The 20,722-nt window shown below is 45.0% G+C and overlaps 1 protein-coding gene across 4 annotated transcripts in view; it reads right to left on the bottom strand.

Moving 5' to 3' along the window:
- The window catches only part of dock11 (dedicator of cytokinesis 11), a 292,933-nt gene that overhangs the window by 126,966 nt on the left and 145,245 nt on the right, over positions 1-20,722 (bottom strand). For all 4 annotated transcript variants that reach the window (XM_069893719.1, XM_069893720.1, XM_069893721.1 and 1 more), the window contains exons 25-30: positions 19,494-19,563; positions 16,407-16,526; positions 10,524-10,595; positions 9,005-9,151; positions 6,578-6,661; positions 913-1,024 (exon numbers count right to left, since the gene is read on the bottom strand). In XM_069893719.1, coding sequence (XP_069749820.1) covers positions 913-1,024; positions 6,578-6,661; positions 9,005-9,151; positions 10,524-10,595; positions 16,407-16,526; positions 19,494-19,563 — 605 coding nt within the window. The remainder of the gene's footprint in view (positions 1-912; positions 1,025-6,577; positions 6,662-9,004; positions 9,152-10,523; positions 10,596-16,406; positions 16,527-19,493; positions 19,564-20,722) is intronic.

The raw sequence follows: 20,722 nt of genomic DNA on the forward strand, positions 1-20,722 counted from the left end.
AATGACATTTTTGTCTCAGGGTATGGCAACAGGAGTTTCAATGTAATGATACAACTTTACAAAACACCGAGGAGTCTTTTGCACACATCATTGGGCTGGAGAGAGTGTAGAGAAGATTATGTTGCCTGGGTTATAGACTTCTGTTATGGGGAGAGATTGAATGGGTTGGGCTTATCATGGTTATGGATGTTGGGGGAAATATGTCAGATTATGAGAGGTATGGAAAGGGGGAGAGTGTCAAAGTCTTTTCCCCTGGGGGAGGGGGTATGGGGAGTGATAAACAAATGAAGGGAGGAGGTTTAATGGGGATCTGAGGAATATCTTTTTTTTTTTACACATGAGGTCAACACCTGGAATGCACTGACAGCAGAAGTGGTGGAATCAGATACATTTATTACGTTTAAGAGGCATTTAGATAGGCATGGAATGGAAGAATATCGACCTAATACAGATGGAATTAATTTAATGGGGCAGTCAGCATGGAGATAATGGGCCAAAAAGCCTGGATTTGAGCTGTATGACTGAGTTCGGGAGTTCAAATGGGCAGGCCAGGTGAGGGGAGGAGGTGGAAGGAGAGTGCAGAGGACGCTCATTATATGTCATGAGCAAAATGACTTGTCCCAACCAGGTCTCCAGTTTTACACCCGCGCCAGATCTATGCACTCATGCCAAAACATCCGTACACATGCACAAACAACAGAGGCGCCCATGCGTCATCTTCATGTACAGGTGCTTGCACTTGGTACTAGTATGTGCACATGGAAGTATTTGTTGAGAACCTCACGCATATACTGTACAAGCCTAAATAACACAATTTTCACAGGTGCAGGGGATTTGATAGCGAGTCTTCCTAAATACCGAATTTCAGCCTTCAGAGATGGCAAAGGACAACGCCAATTTGAGCTACTGCACCTTGGATCCGCTGGAGTCTGCTCTTTGCAAAGGACATCGGCAAGTTCAGAGGAATGAAGTGCTCGTGGTTGCAGACGATCCGCAGGAAATCCAGCTTGTACTCCATGAGTGCCTGCAAAGGGACAGAGGGTGAGAGGAAGATGGAGACGATCAATCATTATTCTCATCGAGTTAGCAGCTGCTGTAGGATGGAGGAGTGCAGGATGAATTGGTTCCGGGAGACCAGAATTAGCTCAATGGGCTGAATGGTAACATTGGTCCACACAATGCTCAGGAGGTTGAGAGCTCAAGTTCAACTCCAGACTCAGACTTGTCTAGCATAGAAACAGGCCCTTCAGCCCATCCTGTTCATTCATACTTGTTGGCTCATCTCAGGCAATCAGATTTGTTCATATGAGGACTGCATCCTTCTATCCCTCACTGACAAAAGTGGCTGCCTTAAAACTTCTTAAATGTAGTAATTGTGCCTAATTCCACAAACCTCCAGTATATTCCAGTGATCAACCACTTGGTGTTTTAAAAAATTCACCCCTCTGATCCCTTTGAAAACTCCTTCCTCTCACTTTAACCTGATGCCCTCTCATCTCTGGACTCAAATAGCACATTAGGTCGGTAAGTAATGGCTGTGCTGTAATTTAATTTAATTTAGTCCCGTGGTTCTCAACCTTTTTCTTTCCACTCACTTGCCACTTTAAGTAATCCTTATGCCACTGGTGCTCTGTGATTAGTAAGGGATTGCTAAAGGTGGCAAGTGAGTGGGAAGGGAAGGTTGAGAATCACTGATCTCGACCAAATTGTTACTGAAATATTTTGCTTGAGAAAAATTGTCATTGGCCAATTTCATTTGGGGTTATGAAACCATGCACATAACAAATCTCTCCCTTTGCAGTTTCTGCCAACTCTTGATGTTTAGTGTGATTTCCATGGATTCAGTCCAGTGTGACACAATGAGTTGATGCATGGTTTCACTAGCGCAGTCCTGCCCAGGGTACTAAGGTGAGGATTATAACTGCTGTCTCTCCTTCCCTGTGTTGCACTCTATGGAGTTAACAGTTTGGTTCAGCCCAGAGCCTCTTTTTATTATTTACATGCAGCAAGGTAACAGGTCATTTCAGCCCACGAATCCATGCTGCCCAATTTACATGACCTACACCGTGTCTATGTTTTGAATGGTGTGAGGAAACCTGAGCCCCCGGGGAAACCCCATGCAGAGACAGGGAGAATATACAAACTCCTTACAGACAGCGTGGGATTCAAATCCCCGGTCCCGATGACTGGTGCTGTAAAGGCATTGCGCTAACTGCTATGCCAACCATCCTGCCCAGTTGAGATTGGGAGATGGTGATGACGGTGACAATTAAACGTGTACTTTCTGGTCTTCAGGAGGAAGTACCATGCAGTGGTCAGCTTGTACTCTTGGTGGCATTTCCAATCCATCTGAATTCGGAATAAGTAACCAAGCTCAAACAATTTAATTTCATGGGGGCATGTGCATCTGGGCAGCATTGTTCACAATTGGGCAGATTGCTCTCTGGCTCTGATGGACATTTGTACCATTAGCACTATTGCTCATTGACCATGAAATAGGCCCTGTCCACCTGGTTCTGCAAAGGTGCAGGATACTCTGGTTGGCAGCCGATATTGTCATGCTCGATTCTCCGGAGCTGGGCTGTAGCTCAGTCCTGCTGATTGGGAGCAACCTTTTCTCCAAATGAAATGATGATGTGAAAGTTCTCTCTCGTCAATGGCTTGTTAAACGTCCATGCAAGGTGCACAGCAATACACGACAGCATCAGCTCTGGGCTGTGTACATGAAGTTTGGCTCTGTGTTGCAGAATGAAACTGGGAAAATAGGTGTAGGAGAAGCCCAATCAACCCTTTGAGTGTGCTCCACTATTCAATACAATCATGGCTGATCATGCAACTTCAGTACCCTATTCCTGCTTTCTCATCTTACCCCTTGGTCCCTTGAGCCAATAGAGCCACGCACCCCTTCCTTTTTGAATCTATTCAATAAATTGGCTCAAGCAACTTACCATGGTAGGGAGCTCCACAAGTTCACAATTGAATTTAAAAAATCTCATCTCCAGCCTAAATGACTTGCCCCTTAACCACAGACTTCATCAGCATTGTGAACCTTCTTTCTGCATCTAACCTGACTAGTCCTGTCAGAGACATGCATGTCTCAATGAGATCCCCTCTCCTTTTAAATTTCAACGAGAATTACCCTAGGTTATCCAGTCTTTCTGCATAGATCAGTCCTTTCTTCCCAGGGCCCAGTCTGATGAACTTTCACTGCAGCCCCCCCCGCCCCCCCCACCCCCACTCAGTAGCAAGATTGTTGTTCTTTCTCAGATTAGAAGACCAAAACCCCACTCACGGCTCAAGATGTGGTCTCAGCAAGGCCCTGTACAACTGCAGAAAGGCCTCCCTGCTTCCATATTCTAAACCCAATCTCCATATCTGTATCCACTTAAAGATTTCCTCAGCTCATTTTGACATCTAGCCTGATGCCATCTGCAATTTTAGAGATATTAAATACAATTTATTTGTGTATATCGGTGATTGTGATTCTCAAACTTTTTCTTTCTATTCACATACCACTTTAAGTAATCCCTATTGCTTAAGGTGGGATGTGAATGGGAAGGGAAGGTTGAGAATCACTGCTCTAGAGCCAATTGTTACTGAAATATTTTGCTTGAGAAAAATTGTCATTGGTCCATTTCCTTTGGTGTTATGAAACCGTATTTGGCAAATACTAGAGCGCATCGGATGTCCCCCAAAGTTCCTCAACATGATTATCCAACTGCACGAAAACCAACAAGGTCGGGTCAGATACAGCATGAGCTCTCTGAACCCTTCTCCATTAACAATGGCGTGAAGCAAGGCTGTGTTCTCGCACCAACCCTCTTTTCAATCTTCTTCAGCATGATGCTGAACCAAGCCATGAAAGACCCCAACAATGAAGACGCTGTTTACATCCGGTACCGCACGGATGGCAGTCTCTTCAATCTGAGGCGCCTGCAAGCTCACACCAAGACACAAGAGAAACTTGTCCGTGAACTACTCTTTGCAGACGATGCCGCTTTAGTTGCCCATTCAGAGCCAGCTCTTCAGCGCTTGACGTCCTGTTTTGCGGAAACTGCCAAAATGTTTGGCCTGGAAGTCAGCCTGAAGAAAACTGAGGTCCTCCATCAGCCAGCTCCCCACCATGACTACCAGCCCCGCCACATTTCCATCGGGCAAACAAAACTCAAAACGGTCAACCAGTTTACCTATCTCGGTTGCACCATTTCATCAGATGCAAGGATCGACAATGAGATAGACAACAGACTCGCCAAGGCAAATAGTGCCTTTGGAAGACTACACAAAAGAGTCTGGAAAAACAACCAACTGAAAAACCTCACAAAGATAAGCGTATACAGACCGTTGTCATACCCACACTCCTGTTCGGCTCCGAATCATGGGTCCTCTACCGGCATCACCTACGGCTCCTAGAACGCTTCCACCAGCGTTGTCTCCGCTCCATCCTCAACATCCATTGGAGCGCTTTCATCCCTAACGTCGAAGTACTCGAGATGGCAGAGGTCGACAGCATCGAGTCCACGCTGCTGAAGATCCAGCTGCGCTGGATGGGTCACGTCTCCAGAATGGAGGACCATCGCCTTCCCAAGATCGTGTTATATGGCGAGCTCTCCACTGGCCACCGTGACAGAGGTGCACCAAAGAAGAGGTACAAGGACTGCCTAAAGAAATCTCTTGGTGCCTGCCACATTGACCACCGCCAGTGGGCTGATATCGCCTCAAACCGTGCATCTTGGCGCCTCACAGTTTGGCGGGCAGCAACCTCCTTTGAAGAAGACCGCAGAGCCCACCTCACTGACAAAAGGCAAAGGAGGAAAAACCCAACACCCAACCCCAACCAACCAATTTTCCCCTGCAACCGCTGCAACCGTGTCTGCCTGTCCCGCATCGGACTTGTCAGCCACAAACGAGCCTGCAGCTGACGTGGACTTTTACCCCCTCCATAAATCTTCGTCCGCGAAGCCAAGCCAAAGAAGAAGAAGAAGAATGAAACCGTGCACATAACGAGTCGATGAGGTACAATAAAAATAGTAGTTTTCAAACATTTCCTTTCCACCCACATCCCACCTTAAGCAATCCCTTACTAATCACAGAGCCTCTACAGCATAGGGATTACAAAGTGGGATGTGAGTGGAAAGAAAAAGGTTGAGAACCACTGACAATCAGCAAGGTAATAGGCCCCTCCAGCCACGAGCCCACACTGTCCAAATACCCCAATTGACCAACATAGCTCATATATCTTGAAGGGTGGAAGGAAACTGGAGCACTCAAACGAAACCCATGCAGACACAGGGAGATCGTACAAACTCCTTACAGACAGCACCCGATTCAAACATGAGTCACTGGCATTGTAATAGTGTTGCGCTAACTGCTTCACTAACCGTGCCGCCCCTGGCTACCACAGAATCCTAAAATGATCGAATTGTACAGAAAAGAAAAAGGCCATTCAGCCCATCACATCCAGGCAGCACCCATCTAAACTGATCCAGCTCTTGGCCCGTAGATCTCTGCTACCATGCGATCCATCTGCAGATTTGTTAACTGCTCTCAGTGATGCAGCTTCAACCATTCTCTCAATTAGTGCATTTCAAATAGTCGCTATGTTCTAGGTGTAAAAAATCCCTCCCCTCCAAATCTAATCCCACCCCCAATCGTATCCTACACATTCTATTTTTATCACCATCTGATGTGGGGGAAAAAAAATTCTTGCAGTCCCCACTACAATCTCAGAACCTGGCACCGTGGAGGTGAACAGTTCAGGTTAAAAGGGGTTAAAATTGTCATTGGCCAATTTCCTTTGGGGTTATGAAACCGTGCACATAACGAGTCAATTAGGTGCACACACATAAACCTGATGCCATCCAAGAATTCCATCACCAGCTGGGCTATTTACTCCCCTCCAGGATACGCACTGCAGCCACTCACCCAGGCCTCATTAACCGCAGGTCTCAAACCCACATTTTTCACCGCCCAGAGAGATGAAGTTAGTTGGACCAGGCGCCGACCTCATTCTGACACCCCCTTTGGTAAACCCCTAGAACTGATCCAGAAGGTGCAAGGATACCCATCCTCAGTGGGTGATGGTGAGGGTGGCGGAGGTGCTGCCCTTTACAGGATGCTGGCGTTAGTGACTCCACCACAATCTCTGCATCAGTTTCCCCTATTGCTGCCCATCATGTTGATCCCCCAGACCTGCACAAGCTCCTCTTCGAAACCCCTGAGCTGTGTGCCCAAGCTTCAGTCAACAGCATAGCTCTAGTCAGCCAATCAAATCTCTGAAGGGCTCATCAATGAAAAGAGAGTATTACAGAGATGGGAAAGGGACAAGAAACCTTGTGACAAGCTAAAAATTGGCTTCAGGTCAATAAAGGTTGGTTAGCACCTGAGCCAAATGATCTTTAAGATGTCCAGAAGGTCAGCGGGAAGGTTGGGGGAGGGGGGAGAGAGAGAAGAAAGTACAAAGAGGATTATCTATGGCGGAGCAGGTCGAAGACGGATCAAAACAAAAATGGATCATACTGCAAGGTGAAAGAGGGCATGTAGTAAATGAACAATTTCTGCAACAAAGAGAGAATCTTACCTTTGTGTCCTTGGGAGAGAAGCAGCTGACGTAGTCATTTATTTGGTTGAAGATAAAACCCCTGTCCATCAGCGTCAAACTTCGCTGTTAAAAGAGCAACACTTGAAGTCGTAAGGCTCAAGACATCCTAGACAAGGTTGCCTGCTTGACAGACACCTCATCCAGCACCTGAAGCATCATCAACTCCCTCCACCAATGGCACCCAGCCACTTGTAATGTGATTTGTCTACAAAACACGCAGCAACTACACATCACTGTTCATCTGTCAGCTACTGCGGCCTCTGCCGCTGAGGACAAAGGCAGCAAGTTTCCCTCTGCCTGGCCCACCCATAGCAAGTTGGAAACATGGCACCAGCTCCTCGCCCTTGCTCGGTCCAAATCCTGCCCCTCAGCCCTGTGGGAACACCTTTAAGAAAGAGCGGCAGCTCACCTCATCTTCACAAGGGGCATTTTGGGATGGGGAATAAACGCTAGAGCTGTCAACCACGCCCAGATCCTGAAACACCATGATTCGCTAACATCCATTGACATGTTGCTGTGGGAATGGGGTGTGGAATTAAAATGGTTGGCAACTGGGAAGTTCCCATTATTGCAGCAGACAGTTTCATGTCAGTGTGGGAATAGCCTCATGCACTGTCAAAGTGAGGCCACTCACAAATTGGGAGAACAACACCTAATATTCCATCTAGACATCTTCCAACCAGATGGCAGGAACGTCAACAGTTTCTGTTAGGACCCTCCCTTTCCCCATCCCTCTGTCTCCGTTCCTTCAGCTCCCCATCCCCTCCTTCTCTATTCAGAGAGCCATCCCTCCTTTATTTTTTCTCTGGGGTTTATTTTATTATACCCTCCCACCCATATCCAGTTATGACCTCTTACCTTTTGGCTTGGGCTCCTCCCCTTGCCCCTTATTTCCTCCTCTCTTCCCCCTACCTTGTAATTTAGACACTTGCCCACATTTTGCTCATACCTTGATGAAGGGCCCATGCCTAAAACATTGGTGACCCTTCACACGCAACCTGCTGAGTTTCTCCAGCACTTTTGTATATTGCATTATTCTCTGACAGCTGTGTCATGGCAACACATGAACCAGGCCTTCCAAGGCTTTCTCCAAGCACCCCAAAACTTCCAAAAACCATTGCTTGGGCAAATGGGCACTTGCTAAACTCAGGCACTGAGTTAATGGTGGAGTTTTAGTGGACAACTGGCCAGATGTTCCAAAATTTGCCCAACTCTGGGCAACTCATTGCTCCCCGACCCAAGGTTGCCAATTCAGATTGGAGGACGCCAGGAAGTTTTAATCACATGATTTCCAATCTCCAAGTGCAGCTAAGCAACCTTTTTGTTTTGCTTCTCAATCACTATAATCAGGAAAAGAATTGAATGAAAAATAGTTACCTTCATTTTCATCAAAGGTTTAAGAGACCAGACAAGGCAATGAGGTGGGTTTGTCTGAATGTCTTAGCATTCTCATGGACCCGGTCATCTTAAATTTAAATTTAGACAAACAGCATGGCAATAGGCTATTTCGGCCCACGAGCTCTTCCTGTTCTATTACATCCAATTAACCTACAAAGCCCCTGTACGCCTCAAACTATGGGAGGAAACCCACACAAACACAGGGAGAACATTTAAACTCCTTCCACACAGCTTTGGATTTGATCTCCGGTCTCATTCACTGATGTTGAAACAGCAATGCCCTAACCGCTACGCTAACCTGTCTGTTCCATCATGTGAATCTTCCTTTCAAATGAGCAGGCATTAGCTTGGAGAGTGATATCGGGAAGTTTGGGGACACAGAATTAAATTCTTGTGAGGTAGACAAAACTGGGGTTATTTCAGTCAGCAGTAGAATACAAAAGTCTGCAGACACCATGGTTGAAGTAAAAACAATGCTGGAGAAACTCAGCTGGTCAAATAGTGTCCTTTATAGAGCAAAGATAAGGATACAAAACCGCCGTTTCAGGTTTGACCTGCTGAGTTTCTCCAGCTTTGTGTTTTTACTTAAGCAAGCAGTTTGTTGGAACAATACATAGGGAGATGCAGAGCAGACTGGGGCTATCAGTTGAGAAGAGCTGAATGGCCTCACCCATCCACAATATTTTCTTTAAACTAGTCATTGAATGGAAGAGAGTTTCATAGGCTGTGCCAACAAGTAATCATCCATCCGTGTTTTTTTTTTGCCCTCAAGAAGATGCCGTGAGTTGTCTTCTTCAACCATTGCAGTCCTTGAGGAAGGAGTTCAAGTATTTTGACCCACATTCAAGAGGGGCACCAATTGTTATGTAGTTCCATACCATGTATGAAGAGTGCAAGCCTGTGTCCTGCAGGGTATTCTTGAAGAAATTCACGGCAGAGCTCAAACAAGATGATTTAAAAAAAAATCACACACAACTCCAGCATGCACTGATTTTCTCATCTACTAACCTTCATAAAATGAGCCCAGCTGATGTTTACATTCCTGGATTCTTGTGGAATTTCCCCATACCTCAAACTAATGTGAGGAATAATGGCAAGAAGCAGTGATTGAACAGTGTGCTGATAGCATTCTGGGAATCTCTGGGTTCTAGGAAGCTTAAAAAAAAGACAGCAATAATTCAGATCTAACGGAAGTGAGGAGCGTTGCTAATCTCATAGTTGGATGGACAGACTCGGAGAGACCAAAGTCGCTCACAAGATAAAGGAATAGACATTTGGCCCATCGAATCTGCTCCACAACTCCAATATGAGCTAAACCATTCACACAACTAGTTTCAATTTCTAGCCTTTTCCTCCCATATCCCTTAATATCCTGACTAATTAGATACCAATCCATCTCCTCCTTAAACTCCCCCAATGATTCGGCCTCTACAGCTGCATGCTTGTACAAATTCCGCAAATCAAAGACCCTCTGGCTAAAGAAATTTCTCCTCATCTCTTTTTAAATGGGTGGTCCCCTCTAATTTCAAAGACTGTGCCCTCTTGTCCTGGACTCAACCACCAAGGGAAACATCTTACTCACATCAACTTTGTCCAATCCTTTCAGCATTCGAAATGTTTCTATGAGATGCCCTCTCATTCTTCTATACTCCAATGAATACAGTCCAAGAGCCGATAAACACTCCTCATACGTTAGCCCTTGCATTCCAGGAATCATCCTCGTAAATCTCTGAACTCCCTCCAACATCAGTACATCCCTCCTAACATAAGTGGCCCAAAAATTGCACACAGTACTCCAAATTAGGTCTCACCAGTGCCCCATAAAGCCTTATCAACATCTCTTTACTCTTATACACTATTCCCCTTGAAACGAATTCCAATATAACATTTGCTTTCTTTACTGCCAATCCAACCTGGTGGTTAACCTTTAGGTTATCCTGCACGAGGACCCCCCCAAGTCCCTTTGCACTTCCAAATTTTGAATTTTCTCCCCATCCAAATAATAATCTGCCCATTCATTTCCTCTTCCAAAGTGTACAACTGTACATTTATCAATGTATCTCATCTGCTATTTCTTTGCCCACTCACCCAAACTGTCCAAGTCTCTCTGCAACCTTTTGGTTTCTTCAACACTTCCTACTCCACCACCTATCATGATGTCATCTGTAAACTTGGCCACAAAACCATTCCAACCATAATCTAAATCATCAATATACATTGTAAAAGGAAGCAGCCCCAACACCAATCCCTGTGGTCCACTAGTAACCAACAACCAACCAGAAAAGGATCCCTTTATTCCCACCCTTTGCCTTCTGCCTCTCAGCCAATGCTCCACCCAATCTAATATCTTTCCTGTAATTCCATGGGCTCTCATCTTATTAAGCAGCCTCTTTTGTGGCACCTTGTCGAAGGCCTACTGAAAATCAGAATATACAACATCTACGGCCTCTCATAACCTCTCTCTAGTTCTGTGATCAACCACATAGAAGATTCCTTTATTATCGACTAATGAAGAGATACATCTTACCTTCATCCTGTTCTTTTCAATCAAGTACAGGGCCATTGACTTTATTAACAGGTCGAAGAAAAACCACGAATGCTGCAAGATGACAGAAGAATTGCTCAAAAGGGTATCCTCTCTCATTATAGATCCGATTTCAGGTCAAGTTTGACACAAGATGCCATGATACAGGTTGTTTTGGGAGCAGATCAGTGGACCCCTCGCACAAAGCACAGTACAAAAGTGCAGGGTACAGAGAAATATACTTCTGTGACCCTTTCCAAGTCCAGACAACTTGCTGACTCTTTCTTTACACGTATCCAGATTCTGTATTTATCTACACCCATATTTTTGTGAATGGCTCTGGGTCAGCAATAGAAGCCGTCGTGTATCCTCTGGGTCTGGGCAGGCTCAATATTGAATCTGTTCTCCACTTATCCCCCATGTGTTTACATTCAGTTTAGTCCTAACCTCGCTGAAAGGCAGAACAGGGAGAGGAGCTGACTGTCTAACCGCAAGCTGCTTTTTATATTTTTGTGCAGTAATGGGTCAAGTCAAGTTTGTTGTTGTGGATGACGTTTGTCCCAATGGAATCAAGAATTGGAATGTGGTTGGGTAGAGATTAGTGAAAACATCATGTTGGAGAAACTCGGAATAAATAGTCTACTTTACATAGCAAAGAATCAGAATCAGAATTTATTGTAATGAACACGTCACGAAATGCGTTGTTTTGAGCAGGATCACAGGGCAAACATTAATACAAAAATAAATCAAAATAGTGCACAAAAAGTCAAAGTGAGGCAGTGCCTTTTGTTCATTGATTATTCAGGAATCTGATGGGTGAGGGGAAGAAGCTGTCCGTGCTGCTCAGTCCTCATCTTCAGGGTCCTGTACTTTCTGCCCAATGGTAGCAGAGTGAAGAGGGTGGTGGGGATCCTTGAGAATAGAATAAGACACCATCCCTTATGGATGTCCTCGATGGAGTGAAGTCTGGTCCCCATGACGTCGCAGGCCAAGTTAACAACCCTCTGGAGATTTTTCTTGTCCTGAACGTTGGCACCTCTGTACCGGATAGTGATGCATCCTTTGAGATCTTCAGTGACATACTGAATCTCCTCATACACCTCACAAAGTATCATGATTGCATCGACATGGAGGCCCCAGGACAAATCCTCGGAGATGGTGACACCAAGGAATTTGAAGTTCTTGACCCTCTCCATTATTGATCCCTCAAGGAGGACTGGGTCATGTTCCCTCATCTTCCTCCTGAAGTTTACAATGTTAGTTTTGCTAACATTGAATGCAAGGATGTTGGTGTGATGCTACTCAACGAGATGATCTCCCTTCGTTGTCGTTTGTGATTCGTGACATAAATGGCAAATTTGTGGATAGCTTTGGAATTTCATCGTACTCTGATGAAGGGTTCAAGCCTAAAATGTTGATTTCCTATCTTCATCTTTCCTACATAATAGACACCGTTTGACCTGCTGTGTTTCTCCAGCATTGTGTTCTTATTTCAATCATGCAGACTTTTGTGTTTTACTTCCTTTCCTTGGGTTGAGAGTCCTTTGAATGGCAAAATCTGAATCCTGCATTCTTAAAGTAAATACATCTCAAAGAAATTGTCTTCAGCCATTGGATAAAAACATTCAGTTGGGTGACAACACTACCACCCCAACTTTTTAAATGAAGAAATGTCAAAAGAAGTCAGCTACTCTTGGGAAATTGCCTGGACTCTAAAATAAATGGGCAACTAATGAAAATATTCCGGAGAGTTATGCAAGGTGTTACTTTCAGGTGAACATGCCACCAGGAAATTTCAACCTCACTTCCTGATGATTCTTCTTCCCTCCTTATTGACAGATTTATTTTTGCTTCAAAAGTCCAAAAATGGGGGAGAAAAAGTGCAAGTTCTTTTATTCTTGGACAGAAAAGTAGAAGGATGGGTCAGTAAGTCTGTGGATGATACAAACTTGGAGGTGTGGTGGATAATGTAGGTTACAACAGGATATGGACAGGGTGTAGATTTGGGCAGAAAAGTGGCAGGTGGAGTTCATTCCGAATAAGTGTGAAGTGATGCATTTTGGAATGTCAATCCTGAAAGATGAGCACAGAGTTAATGGTCAGATACTTAACAGTGTGGAAGAAAAGAGGGACCTTGGGGTTCAAATTTACACATCTCTCATTAGTCAGGGGATGGAGTTCAGGAGTCATGTGGTAATGTTGCATTGTAACTTGACTCGAGGTGGGAACCCGTGGAAGCTGTAGGCTGCTGTTGGGAGACCTGCATGGGCTGTGGACCGCTGGAGAATGGCTCGAACTTGCTGGAGGGGTAGCGGGTTTCGGAACCGAGATGCGAGGAGGTGCCAAGGGCGCTGGATGGTTGGATCTGGAGCTCAGCTTGCCAATGGTTTGGACTGGACTCTGTGTTGGTGCAGGGGAAGTGGAAGCGCTGGAGGTGAATCTTCGGACACTCGGTTACTCTTGGGGGGGGAATCTCTCTTTTGCTTTTCTCTCTCTCTGACCGTAAGAGGCGCTTAGGCAATCCCTGCCAGTGGCGAATGTCTGCCTTGCAGCAGGCAAAAAGAAATTTCATGTAATATGACAATAAATTGAATCTTGAACATTGTGTTCATATCTGCTCACCTCATTCCTGGATGGGTGTGGAAGCTATGGAGAGAGTGCAGAGGAGATTTAACAATGACTGGAGTGAAAAATATCTCTTATGAGACAAGGACAGCAGAGATAAGGCCCTTCTCTTTGGAACGAAGGAGGATGAGAGGTGACCTAATAGAGCTCTACAAGATGAAAAAGGCATAGATAAGGTAGAGACCCAGCACATTTTCCCCAAAGCAGGAGTAGCAAACAACAGAGGACATCCACATAAAGTACAGGGAACAAAATTGAGGAGTGTTGCTTTGCTCAGAGAATTGTGGGTGTTGTAACAGAGAATTGTAGCAGTGGAGGCTGGAATAATAGGGACATTTAAGAGAAGTAATACATAAAAATCTGCAGACACTGTCGTTGAAGTAAAAACACAAAGCTGGAGAAACTCAACAGGTTGAACTGTGTCCTTTATGTAGCAAAGATAAAAATACATAACCAACATTTTGAGCTTGAGCCCTTCATCAAAGTATGGAAAAATGTCCACAGACATCCAAATAAAAGAGTAAGGGTTGGGGTCACAAAGGCAATAGGAAGTAATGAGTGGAGAAGGGAGGAAGGGCACAGCAGCGAGCAAGGGGAGGAGGTATGGCTAGGTGAATAGAGATGGAAGAAGGTGGAGAGCTGACAGGGGGCAGGGAAGGGAAAGGGGAGAGGAGAGCAGGTTAGCAGAAACCATAGAAGTAGATGTCAATGCCATCCGACTGGAGAGTGCCCAGATGGAAAATCAGGTGTTGTCTTCCAATTTGCAAGTGGTCTTGGTGGGATAGTACATGAGGCCTTAGACAGACATGTGAGTACAGGAGTGGGATGCAGAACTAAAACGGTTGGATGTTCCTGTCACTGTTGCGGACAAAGCAAAGATGCTCAGTGAAGCGATCTCCCAGTCTAAGGCCACAAAGGATGTAGTAAATCAATCCTACAGATACACAAGTGAAATATTGCTTCACTTGAAAGGCCTGTGGTGAGGGAGGAGGTGTGGGCGCAAGTGTGGCACCACCTGCAGCCATAAGGGGCCAATTGGTGGGGAGAGATGAGTGCACGAGGGAGTCACGGAGAGAGCAGTCCCAATGGAAGGCAGTGTTGGGAGGAGAGGGGAAGATGTGTCTGTTAGTAGGATCCTGCTGTAAGTCCTGGAAATTCCAGAGGCAGAAGCAGGATATAAAAAGCAGGATATATTGGAAAGTCTCGGAATTCAAACAATGGGGGAGGGATCCAGATGAACAAAAAGTGTTAATTGGATTAAGAAGAATTTATCATGTCTGTGCAAAAGGAGAGAGGGAATGGAGAGACGATGGGGAGAAGCAGGGGGTGGGGGTTGGACGAAAGCCGGAGAAGTTGATATAAATGCCATATGGTTGGAGGCCGCCCAGTCAGAAGGTGAGGTGTTGTTCCTCCAATTTATGGGTGGCCTCAGTCTGCCAGTACGAGACCATGTCGGCAAGGGAATGGAATGCAGAATTGAAATGGGTGGCCACTGGAGATCCACGCTATTGTGACAGATAGAGCTGAGGTGCTCAACAAAGCAATATAGGTCGGCACAACTTGGTAGGCTGAAGGGCCTGTACTGTGCTGTAATGTCCTAAGTTCAATGCAGGAAAAATAATTGAAGCAACTATGTTAGTAAATCCTCATTCAGAAAGATTGACACAATCCAAAGTGAAGCCCATTGGTCATCAGTCTTTCTCCGCTCAATCTACATCTGGAGGGGATAGATTTAAAAGGGACTAGAGGGGCAAGTTGTTCAGGTAGAGGGTGATGGGTGTGTGGAATATACTGCCAGAGAGAGTGGTAGACGAGTGAATTAACAATAATTAAAGGTCATTTGAACAGGTATATGCATAAGAAAGGTTTAAAGGGATATGGGCCAAACACGGCAGATGAAAGAAGGTGGACAATGTGGCGAGCAGGGACAACTTGGGCTAAATGGCTTGTTTCCATAATGGATAACCCTGTGACTATGAGAGGAGATTGATGTCTCACCTTGCTAACTCTCACCTGTTCTAATTCAGTGATAGAACAGTAGGCTCAGTGTCAATGAGTTCAACAAACCACCCCCCATCCCTGGAACATGAACATGCGATCCAGGCTAGCACAAAAGTGGGACAGATTTGTGACGAGGCATCAAACACAAAGCCTTATTTGGTCTCTTAGCTGGACCTGGACATGAAATTTACCAAGGAAGATAGTGTCAAGAAAAGCTAGGAAAGGGTCATGAAAACACATGTAAACCCCACACCAATATTACTTGGTTATCTCGTTGCACTACATTGCTGGTTCTCGGACCAAGATCAACAATGAATTAGCAGTCACATTTCCTACCATGCAGGATTGATTACATTTTAGAAATGACTCACAGGCTGGGAAGGGGATTTTATACCAAGAATGTGTCATTGTCTTAAAGTGGAAAGATAATGTTTCACCCACCCAGATTCAATGGTTACAAGACCCACTATCTGATTGTGGTTCATCGATGCAGGCCTCATTGCATTTTCTGTGTTCATTCCCCATCACCCTCAAGTTCTTGACCTTTCAAATATTTATCTACCTCCACCTTAATTATATCCAATCCTCAGGCCTCCACCTCCTTTAGGGAAGTTCAGGCTTTTAATACAGGTGCTCCTCAACATAAGTCCATGATCCTTCTGATTGTATCTCAGAATTGACATTTGTTGGAATTACCCTGAATCCCTGTTATAGTTTGTCAAATAAAACATGGTGGTCACCAAAGCCAGCTCTCACAAGAGGCGTTATTTTTCGAGATAGGCCCCACTTCCACATAGCGCAAAATTTTCATATTTTTTCTTTAATTTTTAAAATTTATTTCACCCCCTCTGAATCAGGTATAAGCACCTGCCCTCTCTCAGCATGCAGTGGAAATTGAACAGACCGTGCTCGGGCGCCAAGCTTCTGATACACGTCCGCAGCTGCAAGTGGGTGGCAATCCTATGCAGAAGAGGGAGATGGGATGCAGCTGATTACCATCGGAGGTGGGGGGGAATTTTCAGTTGTATGTGCAGGTGGACGCAAGACACATAGGTCATAAGTCAGGGAGTACCTGTACTGAAAGAGGGCATTTCTACACATCTTAATAGGCCAGCCTCTTTATATTTTGTCTTTGTAACCTTGCTCATCACTCATAACATTACAAAAAGATAAATGAAGTTCGGAGAAAATTGTTATTTGGTAATTTCATTCTACCATCATTGCTTCAGGGTGAGAACATGAACAGAGAGGTAAACTGACTTTGAGTAGCTTGTTGATTGTGAGAAAATCTATAGATTGTTTCAGGATCACGTTGATGGATTTTGCCAATTCTTCATGTGTTGTCTTGTTTCCTACGGTCATGCCAGTTCTGAAAACATACTGAAGAAATTAACAAGTCAGAGAAAGGTTCACCATTTGTTAGTCACCAAATGTTTTTAATTTTATTCACAATGGTAACAGGTTGCATAATATATACATTTTGATCAGATAGATCCCTATGTCATTGATGCTCTGTGATTAGTAAGGGATTGCTTAAGGTGGGAATGTGGGTGGAAAGGAAATGTTTGAAAACTACTGTTTTTATTGTACCTCATCGACTCGTTATGTGCACAGTTTCATAACTCCAAAGGAAATGGGCCAATGACAATTTTTCTCAAGCAAAATATTTCAGTAACAATTGGCTCTAGAGCAGTGATTCTCAACCTTCCCTTCCCATTCACATCCCACCTTAAGCAATCCCTTACTAATAATCACAGAGCACCGATGGCATAGGGATTACTTAAAGTGGTATGTGAATAGAAAGAAAAAGTTTGAGAATCACAATCACCGATATACACAAATAAATTGTATTTAATATCTCTAAAATTGCAGATGGCATCAGACTAGATGTCAAAATGAGCTGAGGAAATCTTTAAGTGGATACAGATATGGAGATTGTGTTTAGAATATGGAAGCAGAGAGGCCTTTCTGCAGTTGTACAGGGCCTTGCTGAGACCACATCTTGAGCAGTGAGTGGGGTTTTGGTCTTCTAATCTGAGAAAGAACAACAATCTTGCTACTGAGTGGGGGTGGGGGGGGGGGGTGCTGCAGTGAAAGTTCATCAGACTGGGCCCTGGGAAGAAAGGACTGATCTATGCAGAAAGACTGGATAACCTAGGGTAATTCTCGTTGACATTTAAAAGGAGAGGGGATCTCATTGAGACATGCATGTCTCTGACAGGACTAGTCAGGTTAGATGCAGAAAGAAGGTTCACAATGCTGATGAAGTCTGTGGTTAAGGGGCAAGTCATCTGTACACAGCACAGAGCTGATGCTGTCGTGTATTGCTGTGCACCTTGCATGGACGTTTAACAAGCCATTGACGAGAGAGAACTTTCACATCATCATTTCATTTGGGGAAAAGGTTGCTCCCAATCAGCAGGACTGAGCTACAGCCCAGCTCCGGAGAATCGAGCATGACATTATCGGCTGCCAACCAGAGTATCCTGGAGCAGAACTGCACCTTTGCAGAACCAGGTGGACAGGGCCTATTTCATGGTCAATGAGCAATAGTGCTTATGGTACAAATGTCCATCAGAGCCAGAGAGCAATCTGCCCAATTGTGAACAATGCTGCCCAGATGCACATGCCCCCATGAAATTAAATTGTTTGAGCTTGGTTACTTATTCCGAATTCAGATGGATTGGAAATGCCACCAAGAGTACAAGCTGACCACTGCATGGTACTTCCTCCTGAAGACCAGAAAGTACACGTTTAATTGTCACCGTCATCACCATCTCCCAATCTCAACTGGGCAGGATGGTTGGCATAGCAGTTAGCGCAATGCCTTTACAGCACCAGTCATCGGGACCGGGGATTTGAATCCCACGCTGTCTGTAAGGAGTTTGTATATTCTCCCTGTCTCTGCATGGGGTTTCCCCGGGGGCTCAGGTTTCCTCACACCATTCAAAACATAGACACGGTGTAGGTCATGTAAATTGGGCAGCATGGATTCGTGGGCTGAAATGACCTGTTACCTTGCTGCATGTAAATAATAAAAAGAGGCTCTGGGCTGAACCAAACTGTTAACTCCATAGAGCGCAACACAGGGAAGGAGAGACAGCAGTTATAATCCTCACCTTAGTACCCTGGGCAGGACTGCGCCAGTGAAACCATGCATCAACTCATTGTGTCACACTGGACTGAATCCATGGAAATCACACTAAACATCAAGAGTTGGCAGAAACTGCAAAGGGAGAGCCTTGTATGTTTCTTCTCAGATCTATTTTCACTCATGTTGAAGCAGGAAGTGGCCATTCTGCCCCTCCAGAAGTGGCCATTCAGTTAGATCATGCTTCTCTTCCACCTCAGCTACCATTGTCCTATTAAAATCCAATAATCTCCATTTTGAAAAATCCAACAACCTTTACCCAAGTTAAAAAATCTGCAGAATCTGGGGTCAAGTGTAACACAAAAACGTGTTGCAGAATCTCAGCAGGTCATGCAGCATCCATCGGAAGTGGAGGGTGACCAATGTTTTGAGCCTGGGCCCTTGGTGTACCTGACCAAGAGCCCAAGTCCAAAACGTTTGGTTCTCCTTTGCTTCCTATGGATGCTGTGTGACCTGCCGAGTTTCTCCAGCACGTTAGGTTATTTCAGCTTTTATCCTTGGAGGGCAGAGTGTTGCAGGAATCCCTGCAGGAGAAATTCCTCCCCAACTCGCTCTATCACTGAGTAAGCTCCTGCTGTTAGGGTTCCTTTGCCCTCGATTCCCTCTCAGAGAAGACACTTTTTTTCGAAAGGATCTTTTCAACTAACTGATCATGCCACCATGTTTGAAACTCAAGAGAATAGCAGGTTTAGCAGCCTGCCCAAATAACCCTTGAAATTCTATCAACAATCTGATGAAACACCAATCAACTGGTTCATGTCTCCAATGAAAACAGCACAAAAAAAAACAAGCCCTCGGTCCCACTGAGCCTGCATCTTCGTTAATCCTTCCATCCCGATAACTTAGCCAGAATCTACCATTCAAGGGCAGAGTCAGTTTAGCGTGATCGACTGACCTACCGACTTGCACATCTCTGGGAGAAAACCATTGTATTCAGTGGGAAACCCCACACAGTAACAGGGAGGATGTGAAAACCCAACAAAGGGAGCATCAAACCCGGGTCTCTGGTGCTGAGAGTCAATGTCTCTTGGAGCTGCGCCACAGTGCTTCTCTACCTGAACTTCATCCTGCCCCAGTTTTTATCAAACTGATTACATTGCCAAGGGGAAGCCTAATGTCTATGCTGATGTGAAGCTTAAACATTGATGATTAGGTTCCATTTCAATCCGACGAGACATTCTTAAATGGAAAAGTACCTTTACATACGATTGTAAGTAGTGGTCCAAACTCTCTTCGTGACATGTTGACACAATATGTATCATTACTCTGAAAAAGAGCCACAAAAATTAAAATATTCAAAGCAGATCAATAAAATTAGAACATGCATTGATAAATTATCAAGATTTAATCCCTGCAGTCAGAGCAGTTACCAGTTGTGAATGATGTCAACTTCCAACATTACAACTCTCTGACACACACGTGCAGACTTACTCACAGACATACACACAAACTCAGAGATGCAAATATGCACGACACCATTTTAACTTGTTTTTGGATAGTATTCGTTATTGCGCGCTTAATAACGAGTCGAGTCAGTGGGTGACCTAAACCAAATAAAAGACTTTACTGAACACAACCAAATATGATAAACAGGGTAGAGAGAGAGAACACACAGTCTGGCATCTGCTCCTTACTAGTCCTTGATTCAACTAACATGCCCTCGTGATGCTTGTGCATGCGCAGTGCGCTGCTGTGAGTATGGTGGCTGCAATGCCATTGCATCAGGTGCAGAGCCGCCAATGGCAGTGGCCGTCTACATCCCCTTTCTTGAGCTACCCACCACATGATACAGTGAACATGTAAAACTAACACTAGTACAACAATATATATATTCAACCCAGTTCAGTCCCGGTATTTTGGGTTCAGCTTACAGACACGCCCAGTGCATGTTTTGTAATAGCCCTGTGCTGATGTAGAGGCTTGGGGCACCCTGTCTTGATTATCTCTGCTGCGCAGCGTCTCAAGGGCATCATCCATATCTTCTCCTGTGGTTACCATGGGGCTCATATCGATCCCGGGCTCACAGTCCAACTCAATACCGATTTGTCTGGGTTGGTTTGAGATGGGGATGGCTTACTGGGAAGATGTGTCATCTGTTCCTTCTGTATATTTATCTTACCCCCCCCCCCCCCCCCAAAAAAATGAACCAGGTATGAGCTGGGCTCCTGGCAGCTCATTTCTACTATATCTGGGTGATCGTAACCTTGTTAAGTCTGCATCCTTACGACTTGCCTTTCGGTCAATGGGACGAGAGGCCGGCTGATTTTGTCGTAACTTTTTTTTTGCGCCAGCCTTCTGTTTGGCAGCTGGGCCTTGACCCACTGCAGGTCCTTTGGTTGGGCCCCCAGAAGATTCCTTGCCACTAGTCTGCTTCGACATTAACCATTGCACTTGCCATCTGTGCGGCAACCTCCTCTATGGTGTG

Source organism: Narcine bancroftii, chromosome 8 (assembly GCF_036971445.1).
Source record: "Narcine bancroftii isolate sNarBan1 chromosome 8, sNarBan1.hap1, whole genome shotgun sequence".
Lineage (NCBI taxonomy): Eukaryota > Metazoa > Chordata > Chondrichthyes > Torpediniformes > Narcinidae > Narcine > Narcine bancroftii.